General features: G+C 32.0%; 2 protein-coding genes and 1 long non-coding RNA gene across 3 annotated transcripts; 1 reads left to right on the plus strand and 2 right to left on the minus strand.

Moving 5' to 3' along the window:
- Positions 1 to 264: 264 nt before the first annotated feature.
- Uba2 (Ubiquitin-like activating enzyme 2) lies at positions 265 to 8,897 on the minus strand. The gene is made up of 7 exons (XM_068762262.1): positions 8,633 to 8,897; positions 8,405 to 8,559; positions 7,789 to 7,936; positions 7,017 to 7,511; positions 5,819 to 5,990; positions 2,096 to 2,263; positions 265 to 1,707 (listed from the first exon to the last, which is right to left on the minus strand). Exons 1-7 carry the CDS (start codon positions 8,774 to 8,776, stop codon positions 1,163 to 1,165), a joined length of 1,827 nt encoding a protein of 608 aa, XP_068618363.1. The 5' UTR covers positions 8,777 to 8,897; the 3' UTR covers positions 265 to 1,162.
- Positions 8,898 to 11,355: 2,458 nt separating this feature from the next.
- Positions 11,356 to 13,108, plus strand: LOC137919474 (uncharacterized). The gene is made up of 3 exons (XM_068762559.1): positions 11,356 to 11,398; positions 12,062 to 12,213; positions 12,530 to 13,108. The coding sequence occupies exons 1-3, from the start codon at positions 11,383 to 11,385 to the stop codon at positions 13,106 to 13,108; spliced, it is 747 nt and encodes a 248-aa protein (XP_068618660.1). The 5' UTR covers positions 11,356 to 11,382.
- Positions 13,109 to 19,235: 6,127 nt separating this feature from the next.
- LOC137919472 (uncharacterized) lies at positions 19,236 to 23,777 on the minus strand. The gene is made up of 3 exons (XR_011106734.1): positions 23,436 to 23,777; positions 20,353 to 20,410; positions 19,236 to 19,663 (listed from the first exon to the last, which is right to left on the minus strand). It is a non-coding gene; the product is annotated as an uncharacterized lncRNA (long non-coding RNA).
- Between the last annotated feature and the right edge of the window lie 423 nt (positions 23,778 to 24,200).

A 24,200-nucleotide genomic window follows, 5' to 3' on the forward strand; every position in this document is an offset into this window, starting at 1 on the left:
TGTAATATAAATACTCTTTTTATGATGGAATATAAAATTGGTATGACATAAATTAAAATTTTTAATCATGTATAACTATTTATTATCTGTGTTTATTTTAAATTTTATGGTATTTTCTAAAATATAATCTTAAAATAATAATTGATATAATTGTAAAAGAAATATTAAAGGTTTAATGCTTTTTAGGCAACCTACAATTATTATCAGTATTTAATGTACAAATTTAATTTTATAATACTTGCACTTAGACGACGTGAATAAATGATGAAATAAAAGGCAATAAAATAACTCATCATGTTAAATTATTTATTCCTGAGACATATTCCAGATATTATTCTTATAATTAATATGTTTATTTTTTTGAATACTACTTTCTGTGAAATATAAAAAATACTACATTATAAGTAATAATAATTATTTATAATCCAGAATTTTTTGGCAATACAAAATGAGTAGTATTAATGAAGATATCATTCATTTATAAAAATAAAGATAAACAATAGATATTTCATCACTGTATATTTTTTATGCCTGGTGAAATATCTTAATATTTGTCCTATATTGATACTTACAAAAATAATACCGATTACAGAAATGTTAGTTACTTGTGTAGCAATGGGAACAATCTGTTAGATTATAAAAATACTACTCAATAAATTATTCTAACTATTTTACAGTCAAAACTATAAAACCTGGCATTAGAAACATTCAAGTCTTATTTATAGAAACACATATTTTAACAATTTGGTACAAGTCAAATTTCTTTTAATTACAAAAATACAAATGCTTCAAAAAGTTTTTTGATAACATTTGTTATTCGTGTTTTACGTATTAGTTATTTATATTTATAAAAAAAAACTTCTTTTAATGTTTTAAGTTATGCTTATTAAATGCCAATTTTTTTTGCAGTTACAAAATAATCTAAAAATCATCAAAATATCTCATTTTTATATTTAATACTTTATCAATACCAATAATGGAATATTGCTTATTTTTTGGACAAATTTGATATACATCTAGCTATAGACTTGGAAATTAAACGCTTTTCTGAATAAAAATGAAACTACTATTAAAGAATTCACACGGGAGAGGATTCGTTCAATGAAAAACTAAATTAATTTACCGTAAAATTATAGTTTCTCTGTTCACTGCAGCGTAAAGACTAACAAAGTTCAACTATTTCGTCTGTCATTTCTATGCGCCGACGTTTTGGTGGTTTCATGATGGGCTCACCGCCGTCGTCTTCCTCCACGATCTCCATGTCACTGTCGCTATCGACGCGCGAACGAGACGGCCCAGGTTTAGGTTCCTCGGAGCCGTTGGATCCGTTCGCTGTTTTATCTTCTTTTGGCGCTGGCATCGGGTTGTCTGCGTCCGTAACCAAACGCCACGATTTCTCCTCGTCCTCCTGCTGGAGTCTGACTCTTACCTCATAGTTTTGAAGGAAATCGTCGACTAACAGAGCACAGCCGTCGTTTAATCCTATCTCTTCTAAAGTTTTATGATTGTTGTGATCAGTTTCCCCGGGTTCCGAAGACAGAACGACCAGGCCTTTGCCTTCTACCGTCGCGTCTGGCGCCTGCATATTCAGACCGTCTTTGAAGGCGGTCGTGAGATCCTTTAGTGTTAATTGTTTCAAGTTGCAGGCGAGCGCGACCTCTGGTTTGGGTGCGCAGACATAACACTTGGGATTCGGTGCTGTTAGCGCTAAAAATATAGCATAAAGTTAGATTGTCTTAGATTAACTTGTAGGTTTAGTCATTATTATCATCATGCCAATCGATAGATACGCACTGCACGGCGAAAGCGTCCCCCAAGATTGTCGCGTTGCGTTTTTACGTTACTCGTCGCAAGCTGTGTGACGACTCAGTTACGAGCTTAGTAAGGTTAAAACTTTTGTCAATCGAATTTGTGCGCTAGACATTATGGAAATAGATATTTTAATAATTTAATTCAGTACAGCTCGTGTCGGATAGACTCTGGATGCAGGCCGCTTCCAACGTGTCATACTGGAAATCTATGGTACCCATATGACCTATGTCCATCAGTGGTCGACCTTTGGTTAAATGATACTGGTTTTAGGGTATATACTTACTCTTCTCAGGCACAAACAATTGTCCGCGGTGGTTAACTTTGGGTCTCAGGTAGACGCTGGTGCAAGACTCGATATCGCCTTTGAGTATCGCTTGTGCACGCAACACCGCAAGACCGGCGACAATTGCGTTGGCCGTCGCTATCGCTGGTATAATATTCCCAGCCATTGCTATAAGTAAATATACAATTATTATTTACGCGTGTAAAGTTCACTTACGAACGGTTCGTACAGCTGGCCACTACAGCTGTAATACTTTTTTTTAATCATTCAATAATTCATCACTTTTTTTTCAATCGTTTTCCAATTCAAATTCGAACGTCGATTTGAATTCGGAGGTCGTTACAGATGTGATGTGTTGCTGTGTACACCGGTTGATCACGCCTTTAAGAAAGTACAGATACGTGCTCGTGTGTTAATTCACCTCCACCCGGTAAACGCATACATGTATTAAAATACGCAATTCTTAATATCATAATCTTAATTATTAAAATTAAATAAGTGAGTAACGAAACACTACGTAGTATGTTTAAAACAGACTTATGAACACTATTTATATACAACATATTGCTGTGAGTAATATCTATAAATGTGTAAAGACTTTTATAACTAGCTGTCCACCTCTTGCAAGTCCTAAAATTTGTTCTTACCTAACCCCTACTTCGCGGAAAAAATATTTTTTCTTAATTTTAAGTCCCCAGGCCTTTTGGTTCCAGAGATATTGTGAGGAGTATTCCTCTTCTTCTTATCAGCTTATAGATGTCCACTAGAGTTTATATAGGTGAAAATTTCTAATATGCAGATTGATATGTTATAGATATAAAAGCTTTAAAGTGGTGAAAACATAGCTTATTTGTCAGCACAAAACTTTATACTTTTACACATATGAAACATACACGGTGATTAGAAATCACCGTGTATGTTTCATAACTATTTGCTATTACAATTTACAAAGTGATCACTCTGAAATATGTAACATTAATTCATATAAAGAAAAAGCCTCTAATTTTAACAGAAATTGCTAATAATGAAGAAGAGAAATTTCAAGAATGTTCGTTTTATTACTTTTGTTTTCATCCTTTAGATAAATCACTATATATGATTCTACAATTACACTTATTATACAGTGTTTCAATACATGAATCTAAAAACTTTAAAGAGGCGAATGGCTCGATTTCTGTCTTTGAACGTATGATACACTCTTCCCAAAAATGATTTCAAATAATTGAGTAATGAAACGATAATAAAGTACGAAAAAGTGTTTTGAAAATTCTTATTTTTTTCTTGTAGACCTTCTACTGCAAGAAGTTATTGACCTTTTGCATTTAAGTAAAAAAATTGTGAATATAAGATACTTTAAAGTGATCTTTATACAGGGCGATTGGAAAAAGGTATAAAAGTTTTAAAGCTTTTTGCTGACAAATGAACTATACATTCACCAATTAAAATCTTTTACGCGCATAACTAATCATGTTATATAAAAATTGTTAAAGTGGAAAGTTTGTACATAACGTTTCAAAAGCCAGTACTAACCAAAGTATAAGAATCGTATGTTCGCTCACACGAAAATAATTCACTGTTTGTAATTAAATCTATCTTTACAACTATAAAATACACGAGCAGGGCGCCAGTTTTGTTTCACCATCTGTTCGTCTATTTCTAGATGTTTCTGAATGTTTTATAGCCATTTTGAAGAGGCCTGAACAGACACGTAATATACGACACGAGACTATTTCAATGTCAAGAATTTACGTGTGTAAAACTGCTATCGATTCTATACGATTTACTTTTTAATTGCTAGAGCTACAATTTAAAAAAAAATCACAATATGGCCCCAATAATTCAGAAGAGATATTTTAATAGTTAATTTATATGAATGACTAGCTATGTAATTTTCATGGACTGAATATCATATTAAATTGTGTTAGAAATCTTGGACCCTTTCTGCATATATTCAAGAAGCATCCACACTATCATAAACGAATTACATTCACCAATAGAATTATATCATATTAAAATAAACTGGTATTTGCTGGTGATTGTAATAATACAGAGTTGCATATAAACCTCTATATAGAATGACAATGTATGTAATTTTTTAGAAAAGTGATTCAGGACAATGTAAAGATTATTGTTGATGATTAATTTAGATTTTATAAAGCCTCTATGTACTTGTATTCTTAAAAAAAATTAAGGTTTAACATTAACATCCACAGTTATTACTTGCACATATTAAACCAGTAAATTTAACTAATTTTTGTCTTACTTGGTAATTTCCCTCCATCCACATTTTTGCATAGTCACCCTTAAGAGGACTTTATATAATAGATCAGTGTCCGGAAAAACTACTAGGAATGAAAGGTGAGATATATCTTCAACAGTGGCTAGTTAGGATAGCAACTGAAATAACTATAGATTAGCCAGATTGAAGCTCAACAACCCAATCAGGTAAGGAAAAAACCCTTAGTAACACACACTTGATCAAGCAAACAGGGTGCAAAGTTAGCATGGTGATTGCCCTTATATGGCCCCCATATTTGAATACTTTCATACACATTTGAAGTCCTCTCAGAATAGCACCATATTCAGAGCCATTTGGAAGGGAGATACTCTCCCTCTTTTATCACAGGAAGAAGTGCATTGAAACATATATCTTACATTCTGGACATTAATCCAATGCAGGCAATAGATTTTCTCTTTTCCAGAATCCTTAGATCAAAATAGGCCATGGGTGGAATAGAGCTTTTACAAGCATTAGCTCTTCTCTGACAATTGCGGTGTTAGTCCTTTCCTCAGGAATCGCCTATATTCCAACCATGGAGGATATTTCCAACTTTAATCACTGACGCATTTGAAGTAACCTCCCTTCATGATGGTTAGGGTGAGAGAGGATCACAATACTGCCACTCCCCCTTGCTTTGCCATTGCAAAATTGATTTTCACCTAAACAGGTTAACTAAATACATTTAGGGCATCAGCCTTGGGCCTACCATAATACAATGTACTTTTAATTTCACCATGAGTCACAAGGCTACAATTGCTGGGTTTCAGCTAACCACATTTTCATAACGAATATTGTGGACTCCTAAATCCATGGTCTTATTTTGATGCAAGTTCTAAACTAAGAGAACATCTAGGAATTTTCAACAACACTAGGTTTGTGTTTCAGTGGCATAGGTTAGTGGTTAAATAAGGGATTTATTATAAATACTAAAAATTAACAAAAATGTCTAAAAATCAGTAATGATTTATATTAGAGGTAAGTTGTCATTTTTGGTTTGTTTATTATAACATTTCTTGCACCAACTTTATGCTAAGCTAACAATGAACTTCTTCCTTTTTTTACTCAGGGTAGAAATGAGGCACTTCATGAGTCATAATAAAAGAGGTCTTATAAAAAACTTCTGCCCTTTTTCAAAGTCTTAACATAAGCATGATGGACTGAATCCATAGCAAAGACCATGTTACGGTGTTAGACAAAGCAATGGTGAAGGATAAGTTAAGTTAATCTAACTGCACATTAAGGAAGGTTTTTGACCTAAAATAATGTTAATTTTTGTTATATTTTGTTTGAACATGCAATTAGTCCCCAGGACTATTAACAGATATGATGTGTACTTTGTGTTCCTAGTATGTACTGCTGTGAGGCATCTGCTCGAAATTGTGTGTAAGTTACTGCAGAACAATTAAATATTTTTTGTATGTTAATGTCTATAACTGACTTACATTTGATTTCAAATCGTGACTTCAAGGGTATATTGAAGATGTGCGCGCGTATATTTGCACAAGCTGTTACAAAGTCCATTGCACTCTTGTCATCTTTGTCCCAAACCAGGTGATCACCTTCTGGACGTCCTTTCAGATCTGTTTGTAAGGAGTTACAACTTGCAGCAAACACCTATTGACAAAATAATTATTCATTTTATATTGGCACATAACAAGATTCAGCTCTTCCCTACTCAAAACTTAACTAAAGAAACTAACAATGGTATAAAATTTACAGTTTTAAAGAACCTTAAGTTATATTTAGATAAACAGTTTTTTTTTTAAAGCTTTGAAGCTTTTAAAGGGTTAATGTATTCTCAATTTGTTGTAAATTACAAACAAAATATCAAAAGTTTCAGCAATATTAAATAATGTAATGATAATATAGTAAAGAAATAAGCTGGTCACCAGAAGTTCTAAGATTGTCGCATTGTCGTTAAAGATCTCAAGTGGCAACCACGAGCTGACTGACCCACAAAATAGTCAAGGTTACGGAATACTTGCTAATGAGAGTAAAACCCCAAATTCGACCTGCCTGTGTGCAAGCAGACTCCAAAAATACTTTTTTTTTTATAAATTATAAGTATGTATTTGTAATAAAAAACAAAAGGCAGTTAGTTGTGCCCAAACGCTAGAGGCTTCTACATTAAGTGCAATACCCAATGCTATGCTCCAAACTGAGATTCTCAATAATGTTGAGAGAGGGCTTGTTGATGGATTGGAGTTCTGACAGTGGCAGCCACATTAAATGCTTCAGTGAGTGTTGCAAAGTTAAGGTATAAAATAAGGAATAATTAAAGGTAAATCTAAAAGTGATCTGTGTTCAATTGTTCTTTGCCTGTAAGTCCGTGCATTCCTTAGCATGGTGGAAGATAGAGCAAAGAACAGTAAATTGAACAGAGTCTAACCATACAATAGTTTGTTTACAATACACTTTAAATAGCAATTACAATTCTATTTATAAAAATCTAAGTTAAATTTTATTTAGTGACTGAAATTCATGTGTTATGGGTGCTTATGACTATTGTTTTCCACAGAAACTTTTTTATGCTGCAAACATCATTGAAATAAGACATATCAAAGAAAATTAGTAAGTTTGTCCGGGTATCACCCTTTCATTTCAGTATAAAAATAAAATCCAATAAGACTTTCTAATTACCTGTGCACATTCATGTACAGACCAAACTCTTTGATCAGGCAATCCAGTATGTTGTGTGGGAGCATCATCCTTCCCAGGCAAATTGTCCCATGTTAGTGGAGTAGGGGGTCTGCGTTTCTTCCACAGATTTTCCATTGACAGCAAATAACGAATGTCATCTCCAAACAATTTTGAGAACAGCTTTTCTGGGTCGTAATTCGTTTCTGCAGCCCAGGAACGAGTGCTTTTTCTTTCTACATTACCAGAAGCATTTCCTTCTGAGGACAGAGCAGAAGCACCCGCTTCCCCGGCAGCTTCTGGATCTGCTGTATCAGGACTGACATCTTGATCTGGATCTTCCTCACCAAAGAGTTGGTTAAACAAATGTTTTGCCCAGACAATGCAATGAATAGGTTCTGATGGAGTGTTACGAATAGTGCAACCAGGGAATGTTTTTTGAGGTGCTTTGGGCTGGCACTCATAACATTGAGTCAAACCCTTTTTGATTAGTTCCACCTGTAATAGCAAAAGAATAAATGTTAGTTTTCTCTTACTTAACAAAGATAAAAAGATGTTTAACCAAATTTTTTAATATATTTTATTAATATTAAAAAATTGTAATTTTGTCAAAAAGTAATTTGTCAATATATTTTTTTAGAATTGGAATTCTATATATATCTTTGTGAGGAACTTAAAAACTGCTTTATCAGAGGTAATTATGAAAGTCAAAATAAAAAATAAACATTGTTAATTTGACAAACTTTCTGTTCTAAATATTATTAAAAAATGTTACCTGTCCAGCATAACCGGCAGTTCCTGTTTCAATAAGTGGCACATTTGCTGCAAGACACATTCTGTTGACATGATTCCTTGCAACTCTATTATCAAGTGCATTCATAACAATGTTAAACTGTTTGAAGTAACTCACTCCATAATCATTACTGGAAACAAAATATTAATTTATTGTCCAGTGAATTAACAAAACATTGGTATTGGATTCATTTTTTTTACATTAAAAAAAGTGGTGGGGGTAGACATTGGCTGCATGTTTATTATTACATTATTATTACAGTACATCTATAAAATGAAAGGTACTTTTAACACTATAATAAGGATTACTACACTTAACAATAATTATAAATCAAAAGCAATGTATCCAATATAGATAAAAATATTTATAACAGTAAATAGTGCAACAACAGTAAGTTGAGTTATAGTATATAATTATAACTTGTGCACTATCAGAAATTAGCTTTGTCCAACAAATGTTGGACATTGATGTCTATATTGGATAAGTTTCAGGTATTTTTAGAAAAACATTAATGATGGTAAACTTTACCTGATGATCAACTATTACTTGGTTTTACTAATTTCACATACAGAAATCGGTTCCGAAACAACTTTCTTACCTTATTACACTGTCGTGATGTGCGGTGATGTTCACATTTGGGTTAAAACTTAATGCGCTATCTTTAGCAACTTGCGCCTTCGACTTTCCAACATGCTCTTTGTGAAATAAAAACTGACGGTTTAAATTGCTTACGTCGATGGTATCAAGGTCGATCTGAAAACAAACAACAGTATATTAATATTGCAAAACAACGCTTGTAGCATGAAGTTTTATTCACAAAACTCACAATCTCAATTTGCGGGAAGCCGGTCAAAACGAGATTCTTTAAAATTTCACAACCTATACCACCGGCTCCAACAACTAAAATCTTAGAATTAGCTATTGCTTCCGTCAACTTTTCATCAAATACGCCTGCCACGCGTGCTACCATTTTAATATTATCGAATTATACTTTCTGTTTTATAATAAAATAGTTGTTTTTATGTTATGTGATTAAGATTAATGTGGACACTGTATCAAACTAGCATCACGATATGTCAAACTTGGCGTCTATTCGGTTCATATATTCGGTCATATTGCGGCCACAGACGTTAAATGCCAATGGGCATAATAATATTTACCAAAGACCTCTATAACATTATTTTTTTGTTATGGCTTTAACTAATAAACCATGAAACTACAACTAGATGTTAAATTAATAAAAATTGTACTAAATGAAATTATTTCGATGATTAAAAAATTTGTACAATTGTCATACAGATTATATGCGGATATATCGTTTTTATATATCGTTTTTTTAATTTAAGCTTGTGGTTACTAACATCACATTAATGTGGCTTAGTGCTAAATGTAAATAGGTTAATTAATTTACATGACACAGAAACACTACCATAAATTTTCTCACTGCTTAATAGAAAAGAGGCTGATGTCTCCTGTAAAAAGATATAAAAACTTAATAAGTCATTTATAAAGCTACGCAATATATATTCGGTATATCTTTCAAACATTGGCCATGTTATCCAAAAACGGTTAAATAGCTACGGCGATTATTTATATTGGCATTCCTTATTTATATGGGTTTGGTCAACTAGAAACCATCGTACTTGTAAATGACATATATATACAATTATTATAATTAGTTTATTTGATAAATTTGCATTTAGTGAATTGTTATTCGAATTTATAAAAGGAATTTCGCCCACAATTTTAATAGGCTTACAAAACCTCCCTAACCTGTTATCGAGTTCTGCCATGCGATTCCAGTTTAACATGAGTTTTACTTATTCATTTATTTTATATTCATGTAAACCGTATTTCAAAACGCTAGCACTAGTTTCTAAGATACATCATTGATTTATGTATGATGGGTTCTTAATGTATTCATATCTGTCTACGATAGGCTCATTTATCGAGCAGTCAAGTCACATGTAGGCGACAGTAATACTAGAAAGGAATCCTAATTTTGTCTTTTTACGAACTTACAGATGAATTCATAGCATTTAATTGAGTCTTCCGCAAAATAATTTCGTATTCACATCCAACGAAATGAGACATTATGGTGCGTGCAATCAAATTAAGGTTCTATACTGATCGGAAATAGCACCATTTGTGTTAGACACCGGATTATATACACGGAATGAGAATGAAGAGTCCTTTATACATCGGTATGGGTGAAATTCGTTCAGTAGCTTTTCCAGAACCATTTTCCAGATCAGTTGTTTGGTGTCAAAAGGCCTGTGTTTGTGGTTTGCTGTTCCGATGTAATTTTAATCTATTCACGGAATGGTTCGCAATGAAAACAAATAGAAAGTCGAAAACAACATAAGTTGAAATGTTTTAACATGTTTTACATTTTTAAGTTAATTGTTGTGATCAACAAAAAAATTAAGTAGGTTATCATCATAAACACACTTTTGGTGAACAAACTTTGGTATATACACCTTCGGTAAGATTAACATTCCAAATTGGCAATGGGAGAAGTTACTGGTGAGGTGCACGGCAAGTTTCCAGAATATGAAAAGTGAAACCAAGTATCAAGTAAAAAATGATTTAATGTTTTTTTTTATAAAATTCCCATGACGATATATGCATCGAGACAATAGTAGCAAAAGATGGAGCCACATCACAAATAGTTAACCGAAGTTTTATCTTTTTTATTTTGAAAAAAAGACTACTATCAAACAATTTAATTTTGTTAAGAACAAGTATTGTATGTATTTAAATTTTATGTTCGTTGCTGTACAATGTAATATGAGATACACCACATAATGAATTGATATTTGATATTTTTAGCGTTCTCAACTATATTTTTTTGAAAGTTTAAAAATTTCGTTTATATTTTGACTATCATAATCTTATATTACTTAATTTTTTAAACAAATTAAAGAAAATTATTTAAATATTGGAGCCAAGGATTACTGGAGACTGAAATTATTTTATTATAACATATAACCTGTAAGTGCTATGACAGTTCCAGAATGTATATTTTTTTAAATCTTTGTGCCTATGGGTTGTAGAAATATGACTCATTAATTAATGATAGCACAATCAATTTAAAAGGACACTTTGTACCCACCGTGTGATCCTTTAAACTTTATCGCCTGTTTGCTAACCCGCGAGACGCGACCGACGCTAGCAAAAATGTTTTGTTGACAGACAACGGACTTCGAGCAAAGGCCAAAGTGCAACAGGACTAAATTTTGCGCTTCGAAACTATAGGAATACATGACATTAGCATATTCTTATTTATATTTTATTCTTATTATTTTGTTTATTTTACAACCCATTGTACATTATACTTTACTTTTAATCATTAAGAGATACAAGAAATATAGATCGCTGCTTGATTGTTTTGTTGCACATAGTATCTGAAATATTTTTTGACATCTTAAATTTCAAGGTTTCCGTTTTCATTGTCATGTAGTTTGACATTATTTTCTAATCAAATTACTATACAAATGTAATTTTTGGAATTATTCATATTTATTTCAACTTTATTGCTGTTTATTAATTTGATTGACAAATTATAAGTGAGAGATGGGACCAAAAAAGGGTAATGCGTCCAAAACGATTGTAATTAATGACAAAAAATGATAAAAGTTGTTACATTAATTTATTTGGCTCTACTAGTTACAAAAATTTTATATTAAGATATTCAAATTCAGTTTTGCGTTAATTTTGTAATAAATATAATTCAATGTTTACTTTAACTACTGCCTCAAGCTTTACAATAAATTCAGCTTTGATCTTTACTATCACTTCTAGCTTCCAATGATTCCCAAACTTCTACTTGAATGCATAAAGCATTTACTACGTCGCTTTGTGTGTAAAACATCATTCAACAAAACTAACGCGGTGATAAGGTTCCCGACTACAGCAGTCGGTCGTCCTTTAAAGAAACCGTGGAAAGATAATGATGATGCTTACACAAGATACAGCCGCTTTCCAAATCGATTATTATCATTCAGAGTTTACTTTTAAGTCCTTGTAGATATGGCGGGCTTACGCATTTGCATACTTAAGAAGATTGGAATTTCAAGTTTGACTACCAAGCTTCAAGCTTGGTAGTCAAACTTGAAATTCAAATAGATGCTAAGAATCAAATAGCCTTCCTAAATAATAAAAATAGGTAAACAACTAACCATAAGAAAAAAAGAAAACAGGTTTGGTTAAATATCTCATTTGTATTTATTATATTTTACTATTTAAATTACAGGTAAAGAAAAAAAACCAGAACCCGCCAAAGCCGCAATGGGACCTCCACCGAAGCCCAAAAAAATTCCTCCTCCACCTGCATGTTTTACTCCAGATGATCTAGCAAGATTCAAAGAAATATTTAAAGCACACGACGAAGAGAACATAGAAAAGGTGTGATGCCGTACCTATATACTGTGGTAGTAAACGTCATGAAAAACTTAAAAGTTAAAGTTATTGTTATGTAATGAAAACTTGGCGAACTAGTTAGTTAGATGTCTGTTTTAAGAGCTTAAAGTAATAGGTACATATTGATTTTTATTTAGAAGTTTTCTACTTTTGCTTCTTTTGGGTACATTTATATATATATTATAATGATTGTAGCTAAGATGATGGTTAGGCTATCGATGACTGTTAGTTCTTAGTATTGTCAGTTAAATTAGTGAAACATGAATTTATACTTTTTTTTAAAGAATATTTTTATAAACAGGTCAAATTACCGCAAATCCCACTAATGTTACGAAGACTTGGCTTTAATCCAAAAGGAGAAGAAATTAAGCAGCTCTTCGAGAAATTTTTAGAAGATGATCTCGTTGATACCGTAGAATACCACGAGTGGCTCTTTATGATAGAAGCTAAAAGTAATTGGGGCGATGATTTTGAATTGGCTGTTACCAAAGCTTTTGCAGATTTAGGACATGACGACGAAGAAACTGGTAAAGTACAACTTGAAGTACTTCGCGAGGAACTAATGGTATGGGGGGAACCGTTACAAGATGTCGAATTTGTTGACTTTATCAAACAAGCAACGAAAGACAAAACATACAACCCAGAGGACGGTTCATTTAATTATGTTAAGTTTATTGAAAATATGAACAACAAAGATACGAGATACTTTAAAGAACCGATTAATTTCTTCAAGTTAGATCAAAAAACATTGGCTGAAATGGCGATGAAGAAAGCACAAGAAGAGAGAGAAGAACAGGAAAGAAAAGAAGCGGAAAAACTTGCTAGGGAAGAAGCTAAGAGGCAGAAAATGATACAACAAGGCCTTATACTGCCAGATTAATTTTTTGTATGACGAATAAAATGATATGAATGTATATTTTAAAGTGTGATTAATTAAAAGTATTATTATTTCATGAAATTATGGTAGTTCTTCTCAGAATATTTTGTAAATATTAAAAAATACTTTGTACTATCGCATATTAAACAGCGTTATCTGGTTAGTTGGCTTCTTTAATAAATTTTCTTTTCGGTTAAAATATAAATAAAATTTCATTGCAAAATTATTAATAGCACGAACGTCACGAGCTGTACAATGTATGATTTGACCATTTCTAGTATAAAAAATATAGTAAGTGGTTTCATGTGCGTAGCGCATGGTGATAATTTTACTGTAAAAAGTATCGAATGTTATAACACGTGGCACATTGTCGACACATAATTTAATTAATTATAATGTCGATGATATTTTTGGGCATTATTCGTAGTTACTTCCATACTTTTACAATATCTTGAAAGATAGGATACATAACCACAAAGGAGACTTGGAGAACTCTGATATTATCGATATTCAGTTACGGTTCCAAATCATGGTCAATACGCGAGTATATTCGGAAAGGATAGAGGTGATAAAATGCGACATTACAGGAAAATGTTATACGGCATGGACAGAAAGACGCTTCAAAAAGGCCATCCTTGCTATCTGAATATCAAGTTTAGTCTTTCCATAATGTGTTACCTCATAAGTCAAATCGCTCATGGATCATTAGCTACTAGTTATAGTGAACGTAGTCAGTAAAATACCACGATTGAGTTGAGTCTATAACTACTCCTATTATAACTGCTTTATGGAAAGCAGAAGAGAGAAGCGTATGTAAATAGATCATCACGGAATCCGTTGGTGCGTTTTAAAACGGACAAAAACGTTAGTGACGATCAATACTATTAACAAAAGAGGAATCATAAAAGAAGAGCTGAAAACTACTGCGGTGAACTTGATTGGTTACTTATGCTGGTAGGAAATAACTTGTGAACCGCTTCGTCACGACACTAACAAGATTTTCCACCAGTTAACCGTGTTAATTTTAAACGGCGTCACTGTAGTATGAATAACTTTACATCATCAAAGTTAGCTATATAGTATAGCTCTTGTTTCACTGCGATGATCGTAATTATTGAACATTGTTATAGTTTTCATACAATAATAATATGAATCCTACTAGCTAGAATAATTTAAATAATCAATTATAAGCAAACACAAACAGTGCTTAAAATAAAAAATATGCGGGTACGAGTGAAGTATGGTAGAAGGATATTACGGTAATTTATTTCGGTAGGATATTAGGAATTAGGACGGAAATCAAACAGGCAGTCAATTTCGATGACGTACAGAATCAGCCAATATGTCAATAAGAGTACCGTATTCGTTTGCTAATTTGTACACTCTTGATATTGGAAAGTGAGAACAGAACATTAGCCGAAAAATACCTCGTCGTCTCAGTCCATAGAGGAACACTGCAGACCTCTCCCTAAGATATCGATGGGGGATTATGCCACGCTTGCCAGACAAGTTCTCAATCGCAGTTTGGTATTATGGTACGCAGAAGACGCTACTACTCATCATCTGGAAACATGTTTGTGAACACTGGCAATTCTATATAATTAATGATGAAAGTGTAGATTATATTGGATTATATTCCGGGAACCGAACCTTCGACCTACGATCGCAAGTCTCAGTCCTCTACCACTGGGCTACCATTGCTCCATACACCAACTATGATAACTGTCTGGTACTCCAAAATTGTAGTTGGCGCTAGATTCAAATAGCGCGCGCGCGAGGTTCAAACTACTTTTCGAACATATTTTTTTTTGGTTTTATTCTGGAATAGAATTCAATTGTTATTTTTTGTTTCCACATTTTTTGTACCTATCTACTCCTACTGTCTATGTAATAGAATAAATAATATCTACTAATTTCGGAACAATATTTATTGGATTTTATAAATCATTTGTTAACAAGTCAATATAACAATTAAGATAAACAAAAAAAAACTAGTAAATTGATTAAAAAAAATGATGGATTCTTTTTACAATAAATATGTAATATGATAATACAGCAGCGAACGTAGATCGCAGCTGCTATTTCTGGGATACAATCTTAGACAATTCACACTTTTTACAATAATTGCATATGATCGATTGCCACTGCTCACAAAAAAAAAAATTTCAAAAAATGAGCACGAGCGCCCTCTGTGTACCTTCACACTGCGATCGCCAACCTGTCTGCCAGATGTGGCGATTATGGTATATCCGGCTAAAGATGAATTTGGGGGAGGCGACGGCGGAATTTAAAAATCCTGATTGGTTGTGTGATTTGGCTTTTTTAGTTGACATTACAAATCATTTGAATGTTTTGAACACACAGCTTCAAGGCAAAAATCAGCTGATATTCCAGCTCTTCGCTTATGTATCATCCTTTCAATGCAAGCTGACACTTTTCAGATCTCAATTGAATTCTGGAAATTACAATTATTTTCCGGATTATAAGAAAATCGCTGAAAAATTCAACGAAACTGCGATTGATTTTAGTTATGTAGAAAAGATTTTCGGAGTTTAAAAAAGTGAAACCTCTGTTGAACATATTCAGCAATTAAAAATTATCGACATTGAAAACGACCAAGATTTACGCAACAAATTCAACGAAGGAGACTTGCTGAATTTTTACCGCTGCATTGATAAAAATATGTACGAAGGGTTGCGCATAAACGCTCTGAAATGTGCCAGCTTATTTGGTTCTACCAATATATGTGAACAAATTTTTCAATACTAAATAATAATAAAACAAAAAATAGAAACCGCCTTGCAAATCAAAGTTTGGAAGCAGTTTTACGTGTTGCTACAAGTAAATTTGAGCCAAATATAAAAAAGATTGTAAGCACTATGCAGTGCCACGCTTCAAATTAATAAATTCTTTTTCAATTTTAATAAATTATTATCAATTCTTTAATTACCTATATTTCTGGCAGCCGGTCCGCCATCAGTTCATGATTTTCCCGAGTGGCCCCTAGTCTTAATAAGTCTGTGCAACCATGGTCCATTTCGTTAATAGACGTCCTAGGCTTTGTAAGTCAGTACATACATGGAAATTTTTGTATACAAAGATGAAGAATAAAGACGTAGCTACTAATGTAAAATTAACAAAGAAATTATTATTTATATATTATATAAATATATATATATATATGTATATATATACATACATATGCATAAATATATTAATTAATATACACTTTTTTGTACACCTTAGACAATAACTAGAAAAAAGAAAAAAGCAAGAATTCATACAAAGGTACAATAGGCAGTCTTATTGCTCAAGGCGATCTCAACCAGACAACCTTTGGATGGAGATGAGACACGTGAAGAAGGGGCAGTTTAGGGTGTACGTACATGCAAATACATACATTACTATACACATTATATAGATACACTACACCAAAGCTATCATGGGCAAGAAAAATATAAATTAAAGACATTAACAAGTCTAATAATTTTTTTTAAATTTCATAAATTTTTTAAAATTGTTTACTTTGCTCGTTCATTAGATATTTCTTATCGGTGAAACTGTTGTAAAACTTTTCAAACGAAGAGCCTCTAAGCGCTGGAACAGGTATTTAATCTTAGATAAGCTTTTGTTATTAAAGTTTCCACCGAACTGGTATCTAAGGATATCTTCCAATAGGATATTGGATCTTGGTTGATTTAAATTTCTTAATCAAATAGAAATAATGGTAACTATTTCTTATTCCAGATTTTATATTAATATTACATTTTAAGTTCTCTATAAAGATAACACGAGAATGCTGTACATAATTATATGTTAAGGAAAAATCGTTTGAAGAAAATCCTACTAAGATTTTTTTCCTAATTCATTAAAAGCTAAGCAAATTTATGAATACTATATACAATTTTTTCTGAATATTTAATGGACTAGCATTGTGAAATTCTTTCGGTAACCTACGAAGATTAGTTTTCACATTTTTCAATCTAATTATATAAGAACAAACACACACTTAAACAAAGTGAAGTAAATAATACGTAATATATAGTAGAACCCGTTTAATAGCCAGTAATTTGAGTAACACTCAGGGCAGCGAGTAATTTGTCACTTACATTAAGCAACATAGAAATGCTTTTCGGTGTATAAACTTTATGACCATAGACCCTAGTGACTTAGAAGTCAGATCAGTTTATCCTCGACCTGAATTAGCATGACAATAGTCTAGAAAATGTACGAAAATGGAGTATATTAACGTTTGAATGGACAGCTTAACAACGTACTTTCTGAAAATGATTTCGTATAGACATCAGATTACTTTGATGGCTTTCGTCGTCATCATCATTGCAGACAATATATAGGACCTCCATTACTAGACATAAACCTCTCTAGAAATGAGGGAGGTAGAAGTGGGGGAGGTATGTGCCATTTCTGGCTATGCCTGGCACGCGTTTGGCGAACGCAGCTTTTTTATTTAAAGAGAGTTCAAGAGATTTTACTGATGGAGCAAACGGTGGCGACTATTCCTTGCACCGATACAACAGCGTACGACTAATAATAAATTAAATAAAAATAACTCCATAGACATTCTCTAAAAAAATAAAAGGTCTCAGAAATGGTATGAGGTCTTTTATTACTGTTGCTAAGCAATATTGACTAATGGTTATGGTGTTTCAGTTTAAAGGTTTTCGTTACAAGTGGAATGACGAGGAAACTAACTAAGTAACGTTTCTAAGTGACGATGGTTAAAAGCAAGAAAATGATCCTTCATTATGTGCATAGCGTGATTAAGTTAGCTACCACCAGGTTAATATGCCTCTCATTCTTTTTGTCATTTTAATTAATTATAACGATTTAAAACGCAAATTATTCTACTAAGAACTTTCGAAGACACTGTATTTTTTATTTTAAAACAATATTTGATTGCGTTATTGATTGAATAATTGAAGTGTCATTTTATCCACCACTGAGATGAGAAATGTCGGCTGGCCAGAGATAAATATTTGTCTTAAGGATTCACAGGAACTTACATATAAAGGCCCCAAGATTTAGTTTCCGATCCTAAAATAATATTCTCTTTGTTTAATAAATTTACTCATCAGATGACTCGATGCTTTAATCTTATATGAGTTCACATACAGATGTATGTTCTAAATTATGTATATTTTCATAAAATATATCCGAATAAAAAAGTTCTATAATCACTTAAAATCAAGTTCACTTTCATAAGGGTTCAATTAACTAGAGAACCCTTAGCCAGTAAATTTCGGGGAACATGAGGACGTAAAATTGGGAATATATATAGTGCGGAGTGTACCCTTTTAATGCCCAATAAATCTTAAAAGATCTTACTTCTCTAATAGTGGCTTGGGTTTTGTATGTTTTTCTTTAAATAGTATTATGCGACGAACTTGTGGTTTAGTGGTTAGAGCATCTGGCTTATATTCACTATCTCGTCTTTAATAGAAAATAAAGTTATAAAAAAAAACAAAAAAATTCCATTGTTTTATTTATTTATTTAATATGTTTTTATAAATAAGTAACATGTAATGTCTTAACACCTATAACTAGGTTTCCAAATATTATGCCCAACTTACGTTAATTTCTAGGACGGTTCCTTACATGGCGTCAATTTTCCATAGAATTGTACAATAATTTACTGTAATAGGTTATAATTATTACCAAGATTCTTAAAATACCTTAAGTCGTAATGACACTGAATAATCTTTGGTTGGCTAGGTAAAGAAAAGAAAAATATTATTAATATTGTCATAATTGTACATGTATAGTAATAATTCGGAAAACTGATTTAAGGTATATTTCCATTTCATAAGACTTTTTAATATTATAGATTTCTACATTATTCCGAGAACGTGTTCTTCATGATTCCAATTTTAACATCAACCTTTTCATTATAAGATTTATGAATAAAACAGTTTTTGAAATAAGAATATTCGGTGAAGTACGTCAGAATCTAAATTAAAAATTATATGTAACACTTTGTAAAGAGAATTTTTTTGCGAATTATAATTATTGTTTGAATACTTAGTAAATACGAAACATCTATTACGTTTTATAAATCGATCACATAAATTAATAGAATTTTCTAGTTTAAGTTTACAATATGCATGTGGTCGTAAAATATTAAAACGAAGCTCTCGGTAATTCAGTTAATATGTTTATATTATTACCAAAATAAGACAACTTGTACTTATTTACTTTCTGTTACTTGTGATTGTCGTGATGAAATCTTATCTTGGCTTTTCTTTCACGTTCGTAGTCTCTTCTGAACATCTCATGAATTCTAATATATCCTGTTAATTATTTATTATATTCTGCTAAGTTTATAAAAGAATATATTTGTCGATAGATATGTATCAATCTGTGAGATGAAATAGTATATTTTAGTACCAAATCGTAGTTTTTACGAAGGTTCGTCTAGTCTACATAGCGGCAGAGGCTCGCATCCACGGCATTCTGGGGGTTGGTAAACGAAACAGTTTTCTTCACCTCTGCAAGGGTAGTCTTTGCACACGTCGTACGGTGTCAAGCATGATCTGTAAGCTGATCGTATAAATAATTAGAAGGCAAACTTAACATCAATAAAGTTTAGTAAATATAGTTCAAGATAACACTATTAATACACACACACATGTATATATATATATATAAATACATATGCATATATATATATATATATATATATATATATATATATATATATATATATATATATAATAATTCTCCATATTTCTTGTGACGGAGAAGATATCTTATCTTGTGGTGGTAACTAAGAAATATGGCTATGAATATTATTATTTATATCATAGATGTATGTTAACATACTTTTAGGTATTTCAAATAGTACATCATTATCATCATTTCAGCAGTGGAACGTCTATTGCTATACATTGGTCTCCCCCATATATTTTCCTTAAGACCGGCAGGAAGCAGTATGCGTCCTGCGTCTATCATCTTTACAAAGTCGTAAAGTTTTAGCAAGTAACTAATTTGATTTTAAAAAATATTTTACTTTTTAATTTTTAATTAAAACTAGTATTTGTGCTTTTAATTTGCGATTGTACATTTTTACCGGGTAAAGTTTATTTATGTAGTTTTCTTTAAAGGGTATAATTTTTTAGGTTTGATATCTCACATTAAATTCTCATTGTTGTTAACGGTAAATTAAATTACCATCATCAATTTAAGTCAATTATACGCAGTATGGCTTATAAAATATTTGAAAAACTTACTGTCAATACACAGGCCTCCAAAGCAACACCCACCGCAGCACTGTTCGTGATCTGAGCACTGGAAGTAATATACAATAATAATTAAGGCATAGATTAATAGGAGGATCATTATAGTCATCATGTCAGCTGATTGACGTCCACTGTCAGGCCTAGACCTCCAAAAAATCCTGCGCCTGTCGTGCGCTACTCAGATCCAACGATTCCTCGTAATAGGCGAAATATATATTAAATGGATAATACACTAATATGTTACAATAGAATAATTTATAGTTTAAATATAGCTAATTTTAATGTATCACCACATATTTAAGCAGAGATTGAATCAGTTTCATTAGCAAAGTCTTCTAAGCGGTCGCTTACTACGCAGTATAGCTAAATCTTTTACTTAACATTAAGCATATTAAGGATGTCGACATGACAGCCGCTGTTTTTCTGACATACACAATTAACATCTGACGTCAGAATTTAATGTAAGAATAATAAATATTCTCTCTCTTTTTTAAGACAAGCAAGACGTTCGTTGTATAACCCGTACATTACAATACTGTAAAAAACAGGATTTTAAAATACGAAACCGTTTTAAAATTCACTTTAGCGTTTTTTACATTAAGGTCAAAAAGTAGGTAGTACTTAAAAAGTAGGCGTTGGATTCGAGGGTCTTAATGGTTGCGAGCTTTCTTCATCTATTACTTGGGTATTGGAGTAGGGCCGGCTTTTCGCCCGGGCGTTGCTTAGAGCAGCATTTAAATGCATCACTGCTTTAATTAATAGGTCCTGGTACTCTTTCTAAGCGTTGAAGACGATAACCGAAGGATTTTTTTCTATTTCTTCTTTTGAGGCCCATTGCAAGGCCGCCCCATATCAGACATGATGAGTGGTCTTGTCCTTCCAGCATTCAACGACGTCCCGCAACCTTAACGATGATGTGTTCGGTCCACCTAAAGTGGGGCTTACCCACGCTGCGCCTACCAACTCGTGGTCGCCACTCGAGAACCTATTGGTCCCAACGGCCATCAGTTGCACGAGCTATGTGCTCCGCCCCCTGCCACTTCAGAAATGGCATATTGCAAAGAAAACCTCAGTAGCATCAAGTAAGTATTAGATTTAAACAATTTAGTCTCTTCATTTATTTACTTTTATATTTATCTCAATGTATCTTTAGAAAAAGAAATTGAGTCTCAGGAATACTTGGACTACAAAAAAGTCGACAATTTCAACCGGTGAACGGAATCGTCTCCAATGGAGTTAATCAATTCAAGCTTCATCTTTATCTGGCTTAGCAGCGTTCTATAATAAATAGCAGCTCTGTTCGATTTCAATTTGTCGTATCAAATGATATATTTTTACATACATTTAGTTACTGCGGGTTATCTGCATATATGACGCCGTAGCCGAAATTGACAATAAATGTAACTGTATTATCATGGTAGCAAATTAAGATACGTATGCGGGTAGAGAAGGTTGAAGGTTTCAGTAATTGTAAACTAAATGAATTAGTTGGATTGTTCTTAATCAATCTAGGTTGATATTACAAACAGCTACGATATTTGATAGGTAAATACATAAAGGATTTTTATAATCAATTTTAATAAGCACGTAACATGAGATGAAACAAAACTTTATTTGAAGGCCAGTAGTTAACAGTATAAATAAGATAATTGTTGTGTGTAGTTTGTCATTAAAAACCTTTAAATCTTTTACTCCTACAATGAATCGCACTGTATACCTCAAAGTTGGTAAAAAAGCGCAACATTTAAATCGGCTAGACCAATACCACCAATTATCTTTCTTGTATTTATGTTCAGGCTCGAGGAAAGTTCTGATGGGTAGAAATAGTAGAAAAATAGTAAAAATAACACTTCTTTTCTTAAATAGAGTATGATAAATTCTGTTTCCATTTGTCAAAAATTTCTCGTCAATCAAAACCATAAAAAGTCAAAAAGGCTATCACCCCTTGGATGTAATCAAATAAAAATTGTGTATCATAAAGCATTACAATGAAAAAATAATCACATTATTTCTCAAGTCCAGGAATATATATTATAGAAAACCTGTTTTTATACGTCATATTTATATAAAGACATTAATTCGAAGAATAAAGAGATCAATCTGAAATACGTTTTGTTTATTTTTTTATTAAACTAAGGTAACTAAGTCTACCAGTGCGACTGGCAGTGTATGTACGAGAATATTAATAGTAGATGATGCTGAAAAAGGCGCAGTTTTCAAAAGAAGTGACAATATTAGTTCAGACAAAAGTAATACTTGATAATGATGTGTATTTCGTAAATGGCGTAGTTTTTCTATTAATGTTTTTATTTTGCTATATACAAATCTGTCAACTAATAAGGACCTTGGTATAAATAAATATATATTTACGAATTCATCATTACTAGTAAAGTATGTTATTGAAATAAAAGTTTTTATCCCAGAGAAAATTTAAAATTTACAATATAGTGCGAAGAAAGCGGTATTTCAGCTTTATGACTACTTATACAACCCTGGTTTTTCAGACTTCCGTGAGATGCTAGATTATAATATTATCCGGGAAATATCTTGTTAGGAAGGTTAAAGATATATATATTATATATTAAGTGGAAGTAGTGGATAGATAATAAGTAATATATGTATGTAAATTAGTATAGTATAGTATATATGTCTGTAATATATTCTCTTACGATTTCTCTACAAGTCTAGATCATCTATAAGACTGCGAAAATGCAAGGATCTAGGACAAATTTATCACTTATAAACTATTGTTCTGTAATTATGGTCACTAAGAATAACTATTTATTACTGGTACCTACTGTTTGTTCGTATGTTTTGTAGAATCCTACTATTTGTTTTAGTGATTTCCTTCTAGTACATTCTTTAGATTACTCAATAATGCTGCTGATATGTAAAATTTGATTGTTTATAAAAATGGCATACAATTAAAAAGATAATATCATAAATAAATGTGTAATATAATATAGCATAATAAAATTTAGTACAGCCAAAAAAGTCAAGAAATAAAAAAAAATCGTAAAATTATGCAAACATCAGTGGTTTGAATTAAAAAAAAAAATCAAAAACAAAAATACCCTTTTCCCGGGAACTCTGCAGTCTTGTCCATGAACAACAGTAAAGGTCCACAGATAAAATAGAAACACATAGAGGAACTGCATTTTCCCGCAAAATGTTTTTAATATTTTTTAGTGCACAGAATATAAAATAAATCGAGCGAGCAGCCAGTGTGACGGCTGGCTGCGCAGTTATGTCCTCGGACATTATGAGCGTGTTAGTCCAGCTGCCAGCGGTGACAATTACGTAACATGACAACGTGTATATAAATCTTACCCATCTTCTGATGTAACTATTACGAAGACCTTGTTACGTCAATTTTCAGTCATATAAGGCCAGTATTGTTTCAAAATATTGACAAAATTAACTTTTTTACGCCCTTTGGACACAAACAGGTAGTAATTCGAAAAAAATATGCACTTATAAACAAAAAATGTGTGTAAATATATATCATTAAATATATTAATTAAACTGTAAATTAAATTCTTTTATTTATTTTGATAAACGTTTAGGTCATATATCAGCTGTTTGTTGGTATATACAGCTTAAAATAATATTGTAAAAACTTAAAATGTTTTTAAAAAACAGATAATATGTTGTTTTAAACACTTTTTCGTGTGTGTAAAACGTTAAATGTAACTGACGAAATGCGATTCAGGTAGCGTTGAACGTAAAACGTGATTTAAATACTCATTTACAAGCTGTTTGCAAATTGTTGAATATGGTAAACAACAGGTACGAAAGTTATATAAATACAAGAAAATAAAAGTTTTTATCAGAATGGT

Source organism: Battus philenor, unplaced genomic scaffold (assembly GCF_028537555.1).
Source record: "Battus philenor isolate CCGP_79_NKW_IND1 unplaced genomic scaffold, ilBatPhil1.0.hap1 SCAF_16, whole genome shotgun sequence".
Taxonomy (NCBI): Eukaryota; Metazoa; Arthropoda; class Insecta; order Lepidoptera; family Papilionidae; genus Battus; species Battus philenor.